This window comes from Medicago sativa, chromosome 6 (genome assembly GCF_051527215.1).
Source record: "Medicago sativa cultivar Bolivia chromosome 6, Bolivia_mono, whole genome shotgun sequence".
NCBI lineage: Eukaryota > Viridiplantae > Streptophyta > Magnoliopsida > Fabales > Fabaceae > Medicago > Medicago sativa.
The window spans coordinates 87,915,545-87,935,254 of record NC_140754.1 but is presented as its reverse complement, the minus strand read 5'-3'; the positions used below and the strand labels follow the sequence as shown (position 1 = coordinate 87,935,254).

Genomic DNA, 19,710 nt, shown 5'->3' with positions numbered 1-19,710 from the left:
AAATGATAAAGGAAAAAAAATATTCATATCGTGTTTGTTACATTTTTTTTAATATTTAAATTTATTCTTATTTATTTGTTACATGTGTTATTTGTATTCAAACTTGAGGGGACATTTTTAGAAAGAGAAAAAGTCAGCCCAAAAGAGGTGAAAGAAGTTGTTTTCTTTTGAAGGAAAAAAGAAAATTATTTAGTTAGTCATTTTTCCTTTAAATTCATGTGAATTTATCTTAACACATCCATAAAACCTGTTCCACCTAACTAACAAAACAAACTAGCGTAACACATGGTAATCCAAGTATATCCAAACTAGTTTAACATATTTTAATTAATTTTTTATTTCTTGTGAAACAAGTTAGTTATAATAGGCAACGTAGACTTAATATAATAGTATTGTTTTGACTAAGCAACTGAGAAGTAAGTTAGAGAATTCAGAATTTCATTCCCATTTTTCACTCATGGCTTGGTTTAGAAGTACAGGAAAGCTTATTGTTCAAGCTTTACATGCATTGCCTTCAACTTCAACTTCAAGGCTTCCATCTCATAATTCTATTTTTCAGCCTAGCACCAGAATTTCCCAATCTCGCTATTTTAATTTCGCTACCAAAGGTGCTACCTATAATAGGTTTTCTAAGAGAATAGGAACAAGTGGTTTTGAAATTAACAAGAGTTTTAGGAGATTTTACTCTTTGAACCCTAAAAATGTGTGGCATTTTATGCCAAAAGGGGCAAAAGATTGGTTTCAAGATCCTAAAAATGTTTTCGGTGTTGTATTTGGAGTTGTTGGTTCAGGTGTTTTAATTACTGTGTGTTATCAAAATATGGAAACTATTCCTTACACAAACCGAACACATGTCATTCTAGTTTCAAATGCCATGGAGAAGAAGCTTGGAGACTGCGTTTATGAAAAGATGAAGGCAGACTTTAAAAATGAGTTGTTGCCGGCAACACACCCTCAAAGTGTGAGAGTTGGGATGATAGCGAACAATATTATCGATGCGATGAAGAAAACATTGAATAAGGAGAATCTTGATCACAAATGGGTTCAGAAGAGTAAGGAACAAGGTTCGCAACCTTATACATCGCATTTGGATGGACTGAATTGGGAGATTTTGGTGGTGAATAAGCCTTTTGTTGATGCCTTTTGTTTACCTGGTGGGAAGATAGTTGTATTCACCGGTTTGCTTGAACATTTTAGCAGTGATGCAGAGATAGCAGCTTTTATCGGACATGAGGTATTTGTTTCATTAGTTTAACTCTTTATGTCTGTTTGGATTAACTTATTTGAATTTATCTACTTGCTAAGCCCTTCTGAGACTATTTGAGAGATATTATGGAAACAGCTTAAATGAAAACAAATTGACTTTATTTTTTCTTTTGTTATAGAAATAGCTTATACTTAAGCACTTATATAACAAAAGCTTATGCTAAAAGTGCTTAATTAAGCTATTTATACAAACAAGGTCATTGTTTTTGCAGTTTAATATGTTTAAGAGACATAAAATCTAACACTTTACTGCTTGGTAATTAGGTTGGACATGTTGTAGCCAGACACAGTGCTGAGCAGTTTACAAAAAATCTGTGGTTTATAGAATTGAGAACTGGTAGTGATGATAACAGACTGTCATCACTTTTCTTTAAGCTACCTTTCTCCGAAAGGTAATGATTCCTCCATTGTTTATCTTTATCACCAATTGAATTTCTGTGTTGTTTATTAATTCATTGATATATAGGTAATGTTTGTTAGAATAGGAGTGCACATTTGTGGTTTTTTTCTTTGTTTATTTGTTGCATTTTCATTCAGCCATATTTTCCTTTGCTTATAGACATGCAATCAACGGTGGCGTTTGTTTCAAAGAAAACATTTAATTGTTATCCAATACAGTGAATTACAGATAGTAATAACATATTGACATAATTTATGTGTATGAGAGACCAAAGTAATTTTTTTTATATGAATGCTTAAATGTTCTAAACCAACTTTTATTGAGATTTGGTGCACCGTTTCTGTAGTTTCTAAACCAAACTGGTTTTTTTTTTTTAACCAAATTATACTCCTAGAGGACAACTAGGATTATGGAAATTTCTGTTGGATCTGCTTTGCTTCTTTTTGCCGGCAATGCTGTTTTTTTTCCCATTGAATTAATACCTGTATGTCATTATGTTGTATATTGTATGCAAGTTGCTTGTTTATTTGGTCTGGAATTTGAAGAAGGGTTAGAGCATGTCCGTCTATTTTAATTAGTTGAAATGGAAAACACTTGGTTGTAGGATTCTCTTATTTGTAGAGTTGAGTTAGGTCTAGCCTAAACATTAAAATATTGTCATAACTTATGCAAGATCTATTGGGTCACCAACAATCAAGGTGCTTAGGTCACGTCCCAGATGTTGGGTCTTGGGCGTGAGGGGTGTGTTAAAAATTGGGCTAGTTAAGGATTGAGTAAGTTTTAACCGAAACTATTTTAGCTTCTTCAAAAAAAAGTTTTAATCGAAACTTTAAGAGTAAAAATTGGCTACTTTCCATTTCATACAATTTGATTCCTGGTACTATTATCGTACGATTGTAATACTTGGAGAATAGAAGTGCAATTATTCACACATTTCTTGGTTCAAATAGAAAATTGTGTAATTTTAGGCGTTTTAGGATGCAATGTTGATTGTGGAAAGGTGAAGGATGGTAATTTGTTGGTTAAAAATTTGTGACATAACAAAATTTATTGACAACATTCAGGATGGAAAAAGAAGCTGATTACATTGGGCTTCTATTAGTTGCATCAGCAGGCTATGATCCTCGTGTGGCTCCTAAGGTCTTAGAGAAAGTCGTTGAACGTGATTCTATGCTTACACATTATCGCTCTACTCGGCATCCACCTGCTATGTATATAGCTGAGTGGATTGCTCAAGCCGAGGCAAGATATAGAGCTGCACTGCGTGCTCAAACTGAGGAAACAAAAAGAGCTGAAATGTTGTTTCAAGCTCAGGTAAGAAAAAGAGCAGAATTGCTCGCTCAAGCTCAAGTAATGGATGAAGCTCTTACTATATATAAGAATGTAAGAGCTTGACGTGGGGTTGAAGTTTTCTTTAGGACTACAATAATTGTTTTGTGAAAGTATACTTTGAAGAATTTATGTAATTCTCAATTTAATGCACAAATTCGGGATTTAATGCACCTGTGATTTGGTTTCGTTTACTTTGCAAAAATGTTTTCTATTTTAATTTTTTGAAACATGTTTTCAATTTAACTTGCTAATAAAAAGATGTGAGATATTCAAAGTGAAGTAATTGTGATAGAGAGAAAGTAAAGTGTTAGCGATGCATTTCTTGATAAAAAGAAAACAAATTATTGGAATTTTCATTGATTCCAAAAAAAAATTACACATTATTTTTTAACAGTGTTTTGTATGTTTTTTAGAACCATGAATTATGAAACGATTATTTGTTTTTTTTTTTATAATGGTTTTGAATCATAACTAAATTAATTTGAATTGTAATATTACTTTCAATTAATATATTTGGTCATTTCTTATAGACAAAAAAATATTAGTCATTTCTTCATTGATAAAATCGACTAAATATATAAATAAATTAAATATTGTCTCAAAAAAATATATAAATAAATTAAATATGTTGAATGAAAATTCAGAACTAGCATTGAAATTCGTAACTAACAATAGCAAAACAAGTTTGACATAAAATTAATTCATGGAGTATCAAGTTTCTCTCCAAGGCGGGATGAGAGGTAATGATTAAATCCGTTCTTCATGGCTTTGAGATGGAGCTTCTATATCTAGTGAAGGCCAACCATTATGGACGATTCAACAGGCACACTTGCATATATATGCTCATAGATTATGAAAAACATTCGATGGTAATTAACTTTTGTTCTCTAATAAATTATATTATTTTGAAGATTATACATTTTAATCTAGACAAGTTTAATTAAAATTCCACTAGTTTTTTAGAATAAAAATAACAATAAATATCAAAAAAAGTATAATTTTTTTAACAAAAAGTCAAATATAAAAAAAACGGCTTACGAGGAAAATAAAATCATTTAAACAAAATATGTGTTGTGTAAAACTATTTTTTTACTGTATGCAAAACTAAAATTTGTTTTCGAAGAATCTTATCTTTTTTTTTTTTTTTTGGTCAAGTAGCCTAGTGGCTAGAGGCATTTTTTTACTATATGCAAAACTAAAATTTGTTTTCGAAGAATCTTATCTTTTTTTTTTTTTGGTCAAGTAGCCTAGTGGCTAGAGCTCACACAATTAAAATTAAATGTGGAGAAGTGGGGTGTCCGGGGTTCGAACCCCGGCCCCTACATATAACATGCAATATCCCTACCAATTGAGCTAAGCTCACGGGAATATCTTAATTATAAACAAATAGAAACCACATTTCTAATAATTTCTCCACTTCAAGAATGACTTAAAAAATATATCAAATGTATCAATAATTGTTAATCTAATCAACGTTAAATGTCAATATACATATAAATTGTCAATAACAAGGATTATTTAGCTACAGTTACTATGACTGGTGGAATCACCCCTTTCTTTGTATGGGCATCCACTTATAATTTTATTTCTCTGTTTTGTTGTTTTGGTGGTGCTTCTCTTTGTTTTGCACCTTGTTCTTGTAAATTCTCTTAGGTGGTTTGCCTTTTGCACGCCTTGTACGAGGTAAATCACAGTTGTTAATAGTTAATATCATTTTAGTTTGTTAAAAAAAAAGGACTCAATGGCTTCAATGGGAGTACACTAATAAGGACTCCAATGAAAACTACTTAAATAGGCTCCACTAACTTTACATTATTAAACAAAAATAATTTATTTATTAAATTATAAATTACCTCATAATATTTAATTATAATCCTTAAAAAAATTAAACTATAAAATATTTATTTATTCGTATGAACTTAAATTTCTGCCACATTTTCTAATAATTTGAAAATGGAAAAATTAACATTACAAATTTTACATTCCTTTGTTAAAAAATAATAATAATTTGCGTGAATTACATTTTATTTAAAATGATAACAAATAGATAAAATAATATTTAAAACAACTATTAATTATTTTTTTGAAATCAAAACAACTATTATTTATTAAAATATGAAAGAACACTCTCAATCAAACTATTATACTCCCCCGATCCTATTTATAAGAAAAATTTGACTTTTTAGATTCATTGAATAATTGATGTATCTTGTCTAGAATATAAACCAAATACATCATTCATACAATGAACCAAAAAAGTCAAATGTTTCCTATATATAGGACCGGAGGAAGTACTTCTTTTGTAAGTGGTACCACATAATACATATTTTATTACTTCTTTTAAACGTGAGACCCGTTAGTTGCCTAGGACAGAGAGGAGGTCCTTATATATTTACCCGTTCCTTAATGGACACTCATTTTTTCTTCCTCCAATGGGGGTCCTTAACAGGGAGTGGTCCTTGTTAATTAAGGATCTCCCATTGGATATGCTCTTATAACTCGATAAAATTATGTTTGATGTTTTTTTTAGAAATTAATTTTGGGGATTAAAAACAATTCTATGTGAAGCTACTATTTGTAGTTTTTTATTTTAGAATTGATTCTAACACACAAATTTATGATTCAACTCTATCATTTTTACATGAATGTGTCCAAACACATATTTCTTTATTTGCAACTCACTTGGTTACATTTCAAAACCAAAATATTGATGCTTACACATACACAGTTGGTTACATTTCAAACCAAATATGATTTCTTCTATTAGACACTACATGCAAAAGAGTAACTTAAAACATAGATTTTTATTTTTATTTTAAACAAACACATTGAGGGTAGTGATGCATCTCATTGTTATGTCAATTTCTTTTACCTCTATCGTGTCTTATTGCTCTGTCCATGATATGTTTTCATCCAACTCCATGCACCTTATTGATTTTCGTTTGACTTTCTTCTCTTTTATTGTGTTGCATCTTATTGATTCCTTTTAAAGTTAATAATCCAAAGCACATTTTTAAATTAAGAAAAGTATAATGCAGTTGCTTCCCTTTACATGTAGAAACTCACATGTAATGCTGTACTACATAAACAAGAAAGAGGAAATGCAAAGAATCAAGAATAAAAGCAGTGTGACTTTTTGACTAAAATAGCAAGAAGCCTTCTTTTTTAATTGACTTAATCACACTTTTAGTCCATTCAACATACTGTTGGTCTTAAAAATAGTTATGTGTCATATGTTATGATTTTTTTTTTTTAGTGTAAATATGTTAAGTGTCATATGTTATGATATTTTTTTTTTAGTGTAAATATGCTAAACAACACTTGATCAACACACATGAAATTAAAAAAAAATTATTTAGTTTAAATACTCCCTCCGTTTCAAAATGAGTGTCGCTTTAGCCAATTGCACACAGATTAAGGAATGGAATAAAGTAGTCAAATGTCATAGCAATTTTACCAAATTATCCTAATCAACTATTGGTTTGTTTTTCATTAAAAAAAAATAATACATTGGAAGTAGTGTAACATAATATTAATTGAAGGGTACAACTGAAAAGAAAAAGTTATTATTGCATTGAAAATCGAAAGCGACATTCATTTTGAAACAATTTTTTTTTGCTAAAGCGACACTCATTTTGAAACGGAGGGAGTACAATATACCACAATTTTTAAGTCAAAAAAATTTGAATGAGAGATTAAAGTTGAGTGATTTTAATTGTTAGCTGCAAGGACAATCATATGCCGTGGCCGCCGAAGTTCCAACCCCATATAAATATTTGAGCCCCAACCACTAGCTATGAATAACATTAGGGGATCAATTTTCATCTGACTCACTCACTCACTGTCCATTTCATTTTCTACCCTTAACCTAGCTTCTTCATTTTCTTGAAGATGAGAAAGCTACCTCTTTATGCGCTCTCTTCAATTTCTCACAGATTAGGAGCCACAGTAAATAATAATGTTGAAATCAAAAACAAATTTATTACTGGAACTACTGGACTCAACATGATTAGGAGATTTTACTGTGTTCAACCTGAAGTAAAGCCAAAAGGAACATTCTGGGGAAGATTGGAATTTGAAAGTTATGAAACTGTTCCTTACACGAAACGAACTCGCTTTATTGCAATGTCGATAGATTTAGAGAGGGATATAGGTTTGAAGGCGTTTCAAGAATTCAAACAAATATTTTCAGGAAGGAATAATTTGGATGATCCAACACATCCACATAGTGTTAGGGTTACAAAAGTTTTCAATAATATTATCAATGCATTGCATAGAGAGATGAACAAAATGAGGTCTGCCTCTGATTATACGATTTTACATCGTCTTTGGCTGCGTTTAATTCGAAGGTCACCTCCTTCTTTGTCGCATTTGGATGGATTAAATTGGGAGGTTTACATTATAAATCATCCTAGTAAAGTTTATGCTGAAAGTTTTCCTGGTGGGAAGTTTACTGTATCCACCGGTTTGATCGAGCAAAATGCATGTGATGCAAAGTTAGCAATGATTTTAGCACACGAGGTATTTCGTGATTTTGACATTTTTGCAGAGATCTCTATTTAGTTCTATGATTTGAAAAAAAAAAATATTGGTTTTCTTGTTAATTAGGTTGCACATATTGTGGCTCGGCACGGTGCTGAAGGGTTTGAAGACCCCCAAAATATCTCTAGGAAACGAAGGTATGATTATTTCCTTATCTCTCTTTTCTAATCCCATTGGTTTCATGTGTGTGTTGTTCTTTAGTTGTACTTGTAGTAGATTGATTCATTTCATTGATACGGATTTTTTAGAATTACACCTTAGTAACAAAATAAAGTTCAAAGATGTATAGTGTACATGAAATACTATAATACAAAATAAGGTAGTGAGTTAAATATAAACTGGGGATGGTAAAGAGTGTGTTCGTTAGAGATATGAGAGCGATGATAGAGAGTCCTCTAGTTAGAGACATCATGTATAAATAGGAGGAAACTTGTGCACGAGCTGAATTTTCACATTTGTCGTTATTCAGACAATAGAACCGTGACTCTATTGTAGAAAGACAACGCCTTGCAGAACAGTTTTAGGAAGACCGGCAAGGCAGAGCGACTTTTTTTCCAGAAAACTAGCCAGCTATGTCTCTAAATGCACCTACATGCAAGGCAGACGGTGGTGGTTGTGACAGAAAAATGGCGGTAGCGACAGAAAAAGGCAGCGACTTCATGTATTTTTACGTTTGTTTACACCAGTTCTTCCTTACAGGTTCATGATATGTGACCTTGTATTTTTACATTTAATGGATCAATATTTATTTTTTAAGATTCAATTATAACTATCTAACATTTGACATGGCTCTTTTGGTTCATTTGATGCATCTCTTCTGGTCCAATGCTCCTTCCTGTCAGTCATTGTTGTCTTCGTCATTAAATATATACTCATGCTTGTTCTCAATCCAATGTATTCACAATTTGCAGGTTTGAATTTGAAGCTGATTACATTGGGCTTCTACTAATGGCATCAGCAGGCTATGATCCTCGTCTGGCACCTAAGGCGTATGAGGGCATGGGTGAGTTACAGGATTCTATACCTGTAGGTTCCGTCTCTGCCTACCCAACAGAAAGAGAAAGAATCAAAGCGTTGCTTCGGCCTAAGATAATGGAAGAAGCTCTTACTTTGTATAATGATGCAAGAGCAAGGCTTGGGATTGAATGATTTCATTCTTTAGGACAACACATTTATCACCTCCACAAACTATAAGGTAACAAACATTATATATCTAACAAGTTATGTTAAACTGAAATGAAATACTGTCATGTATGATTCCAATAACACACGGTTGTCATGCGGTGGAGCATGATGTGATTCAAGGGGTTCCAACGAATCTGAGTTTGATTCGACTGTGATACAAAGAGAGCAAGTTAGTGACACAAAAGTGTGGTATTTTAGAATCTTTGATTTTTTGATTGGAGATGGGGTTACTAAATATTTGCAATCCAATCATTTTGACAAGAATCCTAAAGAGTCTCATTGAGGAGAAAAACAAAAGAAACACTCGAGCGCGTACCTAGGTGCAAAAACAAACATCAGAGATGTATTTTCTGCATTCTGAAATGTGCATGATGCATGAGCTAGCAGCATAAAATGGGAATTTGTTGATTCCTTTCTTCAAGTTTAGGCATTTCATGTGCAAAAACATGCATTCAAATGAATTATTCCTGATATGTAGTAACTAACTAACTATACGATGTGTATTTTTAGCTTTTGTAGTAGTAAGGGCTTGCTCTCTAATTTATTGAAGAAATGTTTATTATTTGGGAAACAAGTGATTAAACTCTTTCATCATCACACATCTTTCTTATATATAATAAGAGATATAACTTTTGTAAGTAGCTCTAATTGGTTAGACTTTGACCATATACACTTTCTACGGAACTCCTTTGTGAAACTATATATATTGTTTAGATGTGTAGAAGTCATCAAATAAAGAAATAATTTGCATGAGGTAGTTCTTTTGTGTTTGAACATTTGCTTACCTCTTACTTACCTTCTAGTTTGTTGATTCTAACATTTTTTTTTCTTTGTTTTGTCTTCTAATTCCTTTTAGATCTTTGTTGAGACTTAAGTTGTTTTTCATTTTCATAGATATTCAATAGATACTAATTATTATTTTTTCTTTTCTTTGTTGAAGCCTCCCCTGCTGCCAAAGTTGTCGAGTCTCATGCTACTATCACTGGTTTTGGCCGACGACTTTGCTTCTTTAACTTGCAGATAGTTTAATTATATTTGCTTTTCCTGCATTTTTTTCCCCTCTCTGCATTTTTTCATTTTGATGAACTTTGTACTAAAGATTATGTCCTTTGACATTGTGTACTTTGTTTGGACAAAGTATATTGTGTGAATGCTAAACATCTACATTAACTAATTATGTTGAACGATATTTGTGTTATTTGAACAATTATTTCTTTTATTCCGGTTGTACAATGAGACATAGCAATCATGTCATGGCAACCCTTTCATGAAGGCCATAATAGAAACAATTTAGTATGATACCAAGCCATTAAGTCACTTGACTACGCTATCATTTTCATATACAAGGTTAGGTTATCCCAATATGTATAGACTTTATTTGTTTTTTATTTACAGAATGATATTTTCGACAAATATATTAATCATACTTTCAACAAATAATGTTTAAAAAAATTTAAACATGATTCATTCAAAACAAAAATTTAATTTTCATTCCTCAATATGCGCTTTAAACCTTAGTATTGTTGTTTACTAATGAAGGAGCAGTACAAAGCAATAGGGTCAACAATTGTTTGGAAAGTGTTGCAATGGAGAATATGAAGTTCCATAAAGTTGACGACAGCTAAACTAAGATCACTTAGATGATGGCATGAGTCTCTTCAAACTTAACTAAAGTTTTTGATTCAAACTCGATCTTGGACGAGCAAGCAACCTTCAAACTTATGAAGAACTTGTCATACATTTAAGTCATACAAGGCTCGAGGGAATAGTCTCCACAATTGGATACTCGGTTTACAACCAAAAAGAATGATGACCACTATGCAATGTGCTAAGCTTCTATTTTGCAGTCTATATGTATAATTCCATTTATTTTGCAGTCAAACACAATGACATTTATCATCTTGATATGAACGCACCTATCAAGTTCTTTAATATGATTAATTCATTCATACCATCCTCGTATCCATGCAACATCAGAAATGTGAAATGGTTTTTTAAAAAGGGTTTTTCTTAATGAATGAAAACCTTAGAATCTTCCTCTATGTTTTGAGATAAATAAGGGTGGGATTTAACCTGGGAAAGCAAAGTTTTTTCCCACCATGGGAAACTTTGCTTTTTACCTGCAGCTGGCAGTCATGACTTGTTGTGATGATAAAAAATAATTAATTAAAATGCCAAATAAATCGCTTCCCATTGGTCAATGTTTACAAAATGCGTTCTTCTTCTCTGCATCTTTCTTATTGTTGACAATCTGATTTATTATTTATTGATTTCTCAACATTTGCAATCAGATTCATGTGACAGATGAACGAACACAGCAGTTCCAGAATCTGAATTTTTTCCTTATTCTGATTATGGAAATTTCTTTAAACATTTCAATTGAATTTTTAAATCCATTCTACTATTGAAGGAACTATTTTCATATAATTGGTTTCCTTGCATTATCTCCATGTGTACAAAATAGCAACCCTTCCATGTTCTCTTCATCCAGTAATAGTGAAAGAGTTACAATTTTTGGCTAGAAATGAAAGAACCAGAAAATTTCTGGAAAAAATAATGCAGTAATTTATGTAAATAATGGTTATGTTAAGAACAATGCTTTAATTCAAAAACCTTTTCGGGTGGCGACAAAGAGAACAAAGGATCTGAGGGAAGAATTTTTTAGAGACACTAACATGGTTAAATTTTAAAATAAGACACTAACATGGTTAAATTTTTTAGAGACACTAACATGTTGCTGGACGAAGAAGAAGAAGCAAAGTTTGGTTGGGGTTTACATGTCTCTATTAAAATAAAATAAAACAAATGCATAATTATTTTTTAATAGTTTGGTGGGGTCAGCTTCTTTGTTACACAATAGCCAACAAAAAGTTTCAAACCATTACCAGGTAATAGATCTGAGCCATCCACATAAAAAAATATTAAATCAATGGTTGTTATTAAACTTTCCCATCATGGGAAACAACTTTCCTTTCCCATACTAAATCCCACAATAAATAAGACCTACTTATAGTTCTACAATCTATAGTTAGCATTATCAGGTTTACTTTAACTTGTGAATGTAATTTACTTTCACATGCTGCCAATATTAGCCTTCCTGTTTTACTAACCAAAATAGCGAAATATATGTATTCACAACAATTGAATTGGATTTTTTTTTTTTTTTGAAAAGACTAAAATGAATTGGATTGATATGTTAATGAAATAGACTTTGTGGATTGATATGTTGCACAAGGTTGATAGTTTAATTGGATGCGGCAATTTTAATTTAAGCAACTCAAGAGAACAATTTTTCTCTTCTTTACTTACCAAATTTAGCATTACAATGTGATAAAATTGCATGGGAAAATTTTGATGCTAGTGTTAGATTTATATTAAGTGTATCGTTCACAACAACAAAAATAATATAGCACATGTGTTGACTAGGATCATAATAGACATGTAAATTTGTTGTTAGGGTCTCTACATCATCTTACCAATATTGTAACCTATGATATGTAGCCCCTCTTTTATTTTAACTTTTTTAAGAAAATAATAATAAAATTGGGCAAATGCTATGGTACAAATAACCCATTTTTATTTATTGTTACAAGGTTAAAACAACAAAATAAAGAGAAAACAACTTGAAGAAAAAGAAAAGATAAGAACAACTTTCTAAGGAAGAAAGTGCATGTCGTATCATTCTCAACTTAGCCATAAAATCCGAACAATGGTTCCCCTCTTGAAGAGTATGAGAAACCGAAACATTATTATTGAAAAGCAAGTCCTTTATTTCTTGAATCAATGATGCATAGAGATGATACCTCATTTTCTGACCTTCAATAAGATTAATGCAATACAAAGAATCAGAATAGCAAACCAACTCATCAATAGACTCATCAATAGACGTGTCTTTGGCCAAAAGAAGGCCTGTGAATAACGTATAATTCAGCAAGCAAAATATCTGAAGATTTTTGAAGGAAACCAAAAAAAAATTATTAAACAGAAGCTTGTGTTGTTTATGAAAACTCCCCTGAATAAATCTATCAAAAAAAATATTAGAGTGAGTAGGAAAACAAGAAGTGAAAGTGTCAACTGTGCTTCGAATGTTGACAAAAACATTATGCAAGATCCGAATTTCATTATTCAAACATATATAGCTGTGTTGCCTCCAAGCTCACTACACCCCTGCCGAGAAGCGGTTTTCATGGGAACCAATATAACCTGATTTAATTCAGTCATGAATGTTCATGGGAGTGTAAAAATCTGGGTCTCTGGAACCGATGTGGTGCTTGAAGTTTTTGGAAAAAGTACAATCTCAAACAAAATGCAGAATGGTATGATCACGAGCACCGTAGTGAGCACAAGTACGAAATCAGGTCGATATATTTTTGATGGTGGAACTCGATACACACATAATTCAGACTTACCTAGTAACAATATCATTATCTCCTTGTGAGAAGTAACCATATCACTATCTCCCTCTGAGAAGTAACCCTGTCATTCTCCTCCTTCATGTCACGACATCTCTTCATCACCTCTCTTTGAGCATGAAAAGGACGAACTTGAATTCCAACCAGATGAAATCCTCACACAAATCACAGACCCTCACCTCCGCCTTGTTGGCCGCTTCCTCAATAACCGTCCAATTAGATACTGCATGATAATGGAAAAGATTGAATCCTTTTGGAATCCTGTCAAAAGTGTTCAAATTCAAGAGGTCGAACCACACCTTTATAAGTTCAATTCTTTCATCACCTCGACCTACATAGAATCCTCAAGAAAAATCTGTGGTATTTCAATAATCATATCTTGGTCCTTGATGTACTTCCATAAAATGGCTTGCCAAATCAGATGGCCCTTCAATTTGTGCCGTTCTAGATTCAAGTGCACGACATGTCAACAGGTCCCATGACAAAAAAAAAAGTAGGGAAAGAAATCGCAAACTTCATTGCTGAATTTATCGAGTACGAAGCCAAGAACAACTCGAATTGCCTTCGTTTATATATTAGGATCAAAGTTCTACTACTCTTTCGACGTTCACGGTTGCCAAGTTAACCGTGCAGTGCAACCATTTCTCTCTTTGGAAAGGTTAAGTCTTTATCCTATGACAAGAAATATAGACAAACATTCAAGTAACAGTCAAGCAGCCTTTTGAAGAAATTATAAACCCCCCCTATGTTTGAGAAAATAAAAAAGAAAATTATGCAATAATGGCAACAAATTAACTACAATTTCTAGATTAAAACGTATAATATGAAGTCATAGATCAAGTACATCTTTCATTAAACTATTGTACTGATTGGACTGCCACATCTATCCAAGCTTAAACATGCTTGGTTCAATTTCACTCAACTGGACATTAACATTAAGCCATAAGTTCATCAATTTTAAGTACAAAGAATGCATTACATGTGATTGAAATTCTAATTGAGTTCACAAGTAAAAATATGATCAATATAGGTTCGACATCTTACTAGATATATGGAAGTATAGATTCTAAACATACGATTAAAGAATTTATAGTTATTTACATTTAGGCTTCATTTAATCTTTTATGTTACTAATTTAGCTATTAAGAGCCCAAACTGAGCTAAACCACTTGAACTCATGTTTCAAATAATTCCTTGGTTCTAATTAAAAATTAAAATAGAGGAGAATCCCACTTGATGTAAAAATCTTATCAGAACCCAAAGTTTCCCCCTAAAACCACTCTTTTAGCCATTTTTTGGCTTATATTTGTGCACAAGCTGCATAAATTGAGTACTATAACGGAGGATAGCTTTCAAATTCAAAATTTAGAAATTATTGATGAAACATGTCAAAAATTATAGAAACTCAGAAAGTGCACACCAAGTTTTAACAGCGCAAATCAGCCTCAGTTTCAGAATCCTTATCATGCAGAATTTTGCTCCAAGAAATGGCTTTTTAGTCTACATAAACCAGAAACTAGTGAAGCAAAACTTTTTTTAATAAGAAAAATATTATTAATTATAGTTATAGAATTTAACAATTATGGTTAACAGTTAAAACTTTCATGCCCTCTGAAAATGAAGTTTCTAAACCAAACAGGATCACCTTACTGACATCCTTATCTAAAGAATTGTGGCTGGGACTGCCACTATCACTGCCCATCAAATGGTCAGTTAGGAAGGTTCCAGGAGGACAAGTAAAGGACATATGGCATCATTGAGCTATATGAAATGACTCTATCTGCAACAACAGGTGGAAAAGTAAAGATATACTCGCTAGTATACTTATAATAATGTCCAAGTCCATTCTTAAGAATGGATACCCAAATGAGATGTAGGGTAGTCACCATATAAAACTGTTACTAGACTAACAACAAACAATAAGCTCTGAAATTTTAAGCATAATTAATGCAAGATATGCAACAATATGTCTATGAATATTGAGACAAATTTAATCAGATACATAGTGCAGCAATTACAGGAGGGCAGCAATTACAAAGCAAACAGGTTCAAGTTTATCAAGCAAATACATAGTGCAGAAACTATGAATATTGAGACAAATTTAATGTTTCAGATTTCTACTCAACCTACTCCTTTGCTGCTCTTGGATAATCGAAGATTAGTAACATTGTTTTTTCATAGCCTAAACATATTTCAGTAGAAAACAATTGGTGTATGAAAAATATATAGGAACCGTTGGAGATATAACTGAGCCAGAGGTGACACGGGTTCCTACAAAGGCCCCCAAATTGTTAAAAGTATCCAAATAATAGGATTTTAGTTTTGGGCAGGGCAGTGAAGGAAAGAAACAGCGAACAGTCACTGAAAAATGGTAAATTATCTCGAATAGGTGCCACTTGATCAACACACCCTCTGGAAATGTGAATAACCATACTGGTTTCTTGATTCCTTCACTTTTCTATGCAAAATGCTTAATCAATAATACCAGGATTCAAGCGAAACAAAAAGCAAGCCTAAGCAAGATTTAATAACTTATCAAATCACAGTTGTTGCTGGCCTAGAAGTCTAAGTGTGCAGCTGAGGCCATCAACTAAAATGGATATTTCAAAAAATGATAATACATGTATTTTTAAAAGGTGAATCATGAACCATACTCATGAATATGATATGTTGTCTTTGTTAAAAAAGTGTGCAGGTGCTGCCATCCTAAACCATTCATCATATTTATGGTATATCAAGAGAAGATGCTAGATACACAAATGTTTCATCAAAGATAAAGACCAGAACCATATTCAGGAAATGAGTATCTGCAGAATATGACAGACCTTTCTAAAGCTCGGACTTGGATTCAGCACCATGTTCAACCTTACATTTCGCAAATCAAAATGACTTTGCACAACTGTGGTAATTGAGGTATTCAATAGACATGATAATCAGATAATGTTGAACCTTTTCTATGCCCAATCTATCAAAGAATGCATATCCACTCATACCTAGTGACTATCTATCATAGTTCATTACTAGCATCTCACAAGGTATTGGAGGGGGGAAAGCAGTCCTCCCTAGGTACTCACATACTAGAAAATTATGTAAAAATAAATAACAATCTCTTCGGCAATGTATAATGTTAATTTCAAAATACATGCATCTCATAAGGAATTCGAGGTGGAAAACCAGTCCTCCCTAAACTTTACAGATCACTATTAGCCTTTCATTACTTCTCTTCACCTTTCCTTAGGAAAACATCTAAAAAAGCACACATCATGCAGATTCCAAAATTTCTGCAACCTCATACTAACAAAATAAGTTTTTTTAATTTCGCTCCATGATGTCATTTGTCAAAATTTGGTGCTATTTTCATAACTCAGTACACTCTTTATGCTTAAATATAAATACAATATAACAATAGATAAATTCGCACGTCAGTCTAAGATAGGTGGAATTCACTGAGACATCTTGTCTCACCCCATTCCCTTTATTTATTTCAGATATACGAATTATTATACGACGGGATGGTTTTTGATGAAGAAGCAGAAGTAGCTGAATAACATAAAGTACACGTCAGTGGTACTATTTCTGAGTTAACAGGTGAGAAATTCTGTGTTTTATTCAGAGAGTTTTTATTTATTGTAATTTTAATGTACCCGATGCCGAGTTTAACACTCATGCTAGATATCCTAGGAAATTTGCTTGTAGGGGTGTTTCAATATGGTATCAGAGCAGGTCGATTCAGATCATGCCTTGGGTCATTAGAATTCAATAAAATGCAGTGGGGACCATTGGGTTCCGGACGTTTATTCCAAATGTCATGTCTGGCTGAGCCTGATCAACTCAGACTAGTATATGACAGTTAGAATTAATGTCTGAGAGCTGAATAGGACCTTGGAGGAATGAAGCGTACGAAGAAGGAAAGGCAGGATGTAAAGTTTACAATGAATTTTGTTAGGGAAGTATTCAACGCCACAAGGTGGCGTGTGATTTATAAAGTTGAAATTTTTTCAGGAAGGGATATAAATTGTTATGGGTAAGACAGAGTACTTTAATATTATTGAACGTTACTTCGTATGTGAATACAAGAAAAGTAAGAAATTTAGGATTGAATGAAACCTTAACAGAAGACGCAGTATAAAGAGTATGATGTAAGGTATGAAGAAATAATTCAGAGTGCGAATTTAAGGTTGCATGATTAGCAAAAGGAATTTTTTTTATGTTTATCAGCAAGTAAATCCCTAAAAATTTCGAGGACGAAATTTTCTTAAGGGGGGTAGAATGTAATATCCCTCCATGAGATTTTTTTTGAACTAAGGGCAAAATGGTAATTTCCCCTTTAATACCATAAAAGTAGGAAATTGTCTAAAGAATTCTAGACAATTCCACTCATTCTTCTCAAAAAAAAAAATTATAACATCTTTCCCTTTTCTCTCAATAAAACCATCGGCCCTCCCTCTCTATTTCCTCAATCTTCTCCAAATTTTCCAAATCCTTAAGAATCACTATAATAACCATGCCATGGGTTCCTAGAAGTGTTATTGCAAGTGTGTAGCAAGCAAAACTTATCCCTCCCTTTCTTTGTAGGTTAACCGCCCCTCTCTCATATTCTTCCCAAATCTTCATTTTCACTCAAACTCATGGAATTTCACTTGTAAACTTGTTTTTGGAGATACCCATGAAGGAATAAACATAAGGGATGCTAATTATGTTGAGGGTGGTCAAGACTGGTGGCTTGAGTTTGGATTTTGGCTCAAGGATCACAAGATGAAATTTTTTAAATGAGGTGAGTTCTTTACTAATTCTTTACTAAGTTGGAAGTTGAATTGATGACTGAAATTGTTAAAGGCTGTAGTAATTGTATGTGCAAGTTATGAGAGTTCATGATAACTAGAGAAGTTGGTAAATTGAGATTAAAGAAATTGATATGGGATTGGATGAAAATAGTTATATGAGCACCTTGAAATGAATTATTTTTGCTGTATTATGGAGTGGTGGTGTTGAAACTGAGTGTGATGGTTAGACTTTAAAGCTGAATATTTTGGCATGTTAGTTTAAAATTTTCATAAGGACAGATTTGTGGTATTTGGGACGTATATCTGGCTGTGTAAACCATAATTGAGTAATTATTGGATTTTTGGATTCCTCATTCAATTCCCTACAGTTTGGACACAAATTTTGTATGATTCGGATCAAAAACGGATTCGAAAAATGCGTTTGAAGTTTGGTAAATTCTGTTGGGTAGTGCTTACGGGTTTTTGGTATGTTTTTTGAGGAATAGGCTGTTTTGGGAAGATGAAGGCAGAAGTGATTGAAGGAAATTTAGCTGAAGCATCAAGGAGAATTAAAGATTCCATAAGTGATTATTAGTGGTGAGTTCCTTTAGCTTAGATCTCACCTTTGAAGATCGATTATGATTATGCTAGATTATTAAGATAATACGAATAAATAGACCATTTTATGAATTACTTTGTGATTTCTGTCATGATTTATATATTGTTTTTAAATTCCTTTGAAAATGAGTTTTTATGAATTTGGTTCCTTAAACATGTGAAACAATAAGAGATTTATTGTGGAATTGTGTTATATTAGTAAGAATTTCATGGAACTCATAATTGTTGAGGTAACATAGAATTTCCCCACTTAAAAACCTCTCTATAGGGTGTGCTTAGAATTGATTGGATTGAAATGATTGCTATAATGATGATTATGCTGTTAATTGTAAATGTGTTGATGAGCTATATGTTCCACATGGATGAGTCTTGTACTCCATATGAGATAGTAGAATGAGAATTTATGAATTAGATATCCTTATTAGTGTAACTTAAAATCTCTTTTATGTTAAGAGTATGTTTATGTTAGTATAAATGTTGGAGGGAAATTAACAACAAAATTGATGTATATATATACTTATAGAAATGATTTGAAAGAAAATTTGAAATGCAACCTATGAGTAATATGCTCACAGTGAATCATAGAAAATTACAGAAAATGGAAATGATGAGAAAAATTGAAATGAGTAACATGCTCATAGAAAAAGAAAGAAAGAAAGAAAGAAATGAGACTATTGAGAAAAACTCCGTTTGCTGCAACGAAGAGATAATGCAGCCTATGAGTAACAAGCTCATAGATATTTTATGAAATTTCCGTTCGCCACAACGAAGAGATAATGTGGTATATTCCGTTCGCCACAACGAAGAGATAATGTGGTATATTTCCGTTCGCCACAACGAAGAGATAATGTGGTATATTCCGTTTGCTACAACGAAGAGATAATGTAGCCTATGACGTACGGGTCATAGTAATGAATTTTTATCCGTTTGCTACAACGAGAGATAATGTAGCCTATGAGGTACGGCTCATAGTAACGAATGAAATGTATAATTAATGATATGAGATTTTAAGTCAAGAATTATTCGAATAATATTTGAAAGAGAACAAAAATAAAATTATGGAACCAAGGAAAAATTCTAAGGACCCTCCAACATGAATACTAACATAGCAAACACATATTAACACGAAAATTATGTTTAGAATAAATTGGCTACGAAGTAATAGTTCATGGGCCTTCTTACCAATCGTTGG

At 32.4% G+C, this 19,710-nt stretch overlaps 3 protein-coding genes across 23 annotated transcripts in view; 2 read left to right on the top strand and 1 right to left on the bottom strand.

The window, feature by feature from the left end:
* The first annotated feature begins 360 nt into the window (after nt 1–360).
* On the top strand, nt 361–3,189 carry LOC146917875 (mitochondrial metalloendopeptidase OMA1-like). The gene is made up of 3 exons (XM_085717316.1): nt 361–1,234; nt 1,531–1,658; nt 2,731–3,189. The coding sequence occupies exons 1-3, from the start codon at nt 458–460 to the stop codon at nt 3,059–3,061; spliced, it is 1,236 nt and encodes a 411-aa protein (XP_085573442.1). The 5' UTR covers nt 361–457; the 3' UTR covers nt 3,062–3,189.
* A 3,629-nt stretch (nt 3,190–6,818) lies between these two features.
* Nucleotides 6,819–9,909, top strand: LOC146917874 (mitochondrial metalloendopeptidase OMA1-like). 2 transcript variants are annotated; one of them, XM_085716649.1, is made up of 4 exons: nt 6,819–7,519; nt 7,607–7,677; nt 8,452–8,735; nt 9,666–9,909. In XM_085716649.1, exons 1-3 carry the CDS (start codon nt 6,890–6,892, stop codon nt 8,687–8,689), a joined length of 939 nt encoding a protein of 312 aa, XP_085572775.1. In that variant the 5' UTR covers nt 6,819–6,889; the 3' UTR covers nt 8,690–8,735; nt 9,666–9,909. The 2 variants fall into 2 exon arrangements, 1 of the variants encoding a protein (XP_085572775.1); XR_015013537.1 differs by lacking the exons at nt 6,819–7,519; nt 7,607–7,677; nt 9,666–9,909 and adding an exon at nt 8,112–8,239 and having other exon boundaries at nt 8,452–8,589.
* Nucleotides 9,910–12,232: 2,323 nt separating this feature from the next.
* Nucleotides 12,233–19,710, bottom strand: part of LOC146917872 (uncharacterized) — a 34,783-nt gene continuing 27,305 nt past the window's right edge. For 4 of the 20 annotated variants that reach the window (XM_085716638.1, XM_085716645.1, XM_085716643.1 and 1 more), the window contains one exon: nt 12,577–14,917. The gene's annotated coding sequence lies outside the window, so the exon portion shown is untranslated. Of the gene's footprint in view, nt 12,542–12,576; nt 14,918–19,710 lie in introns of those variants that run through there. The other 16 variants (XR_015013533.1, XR_015013528.1, XR_015013532.1 and 13 more) reach the window with 16 other exon arrangements.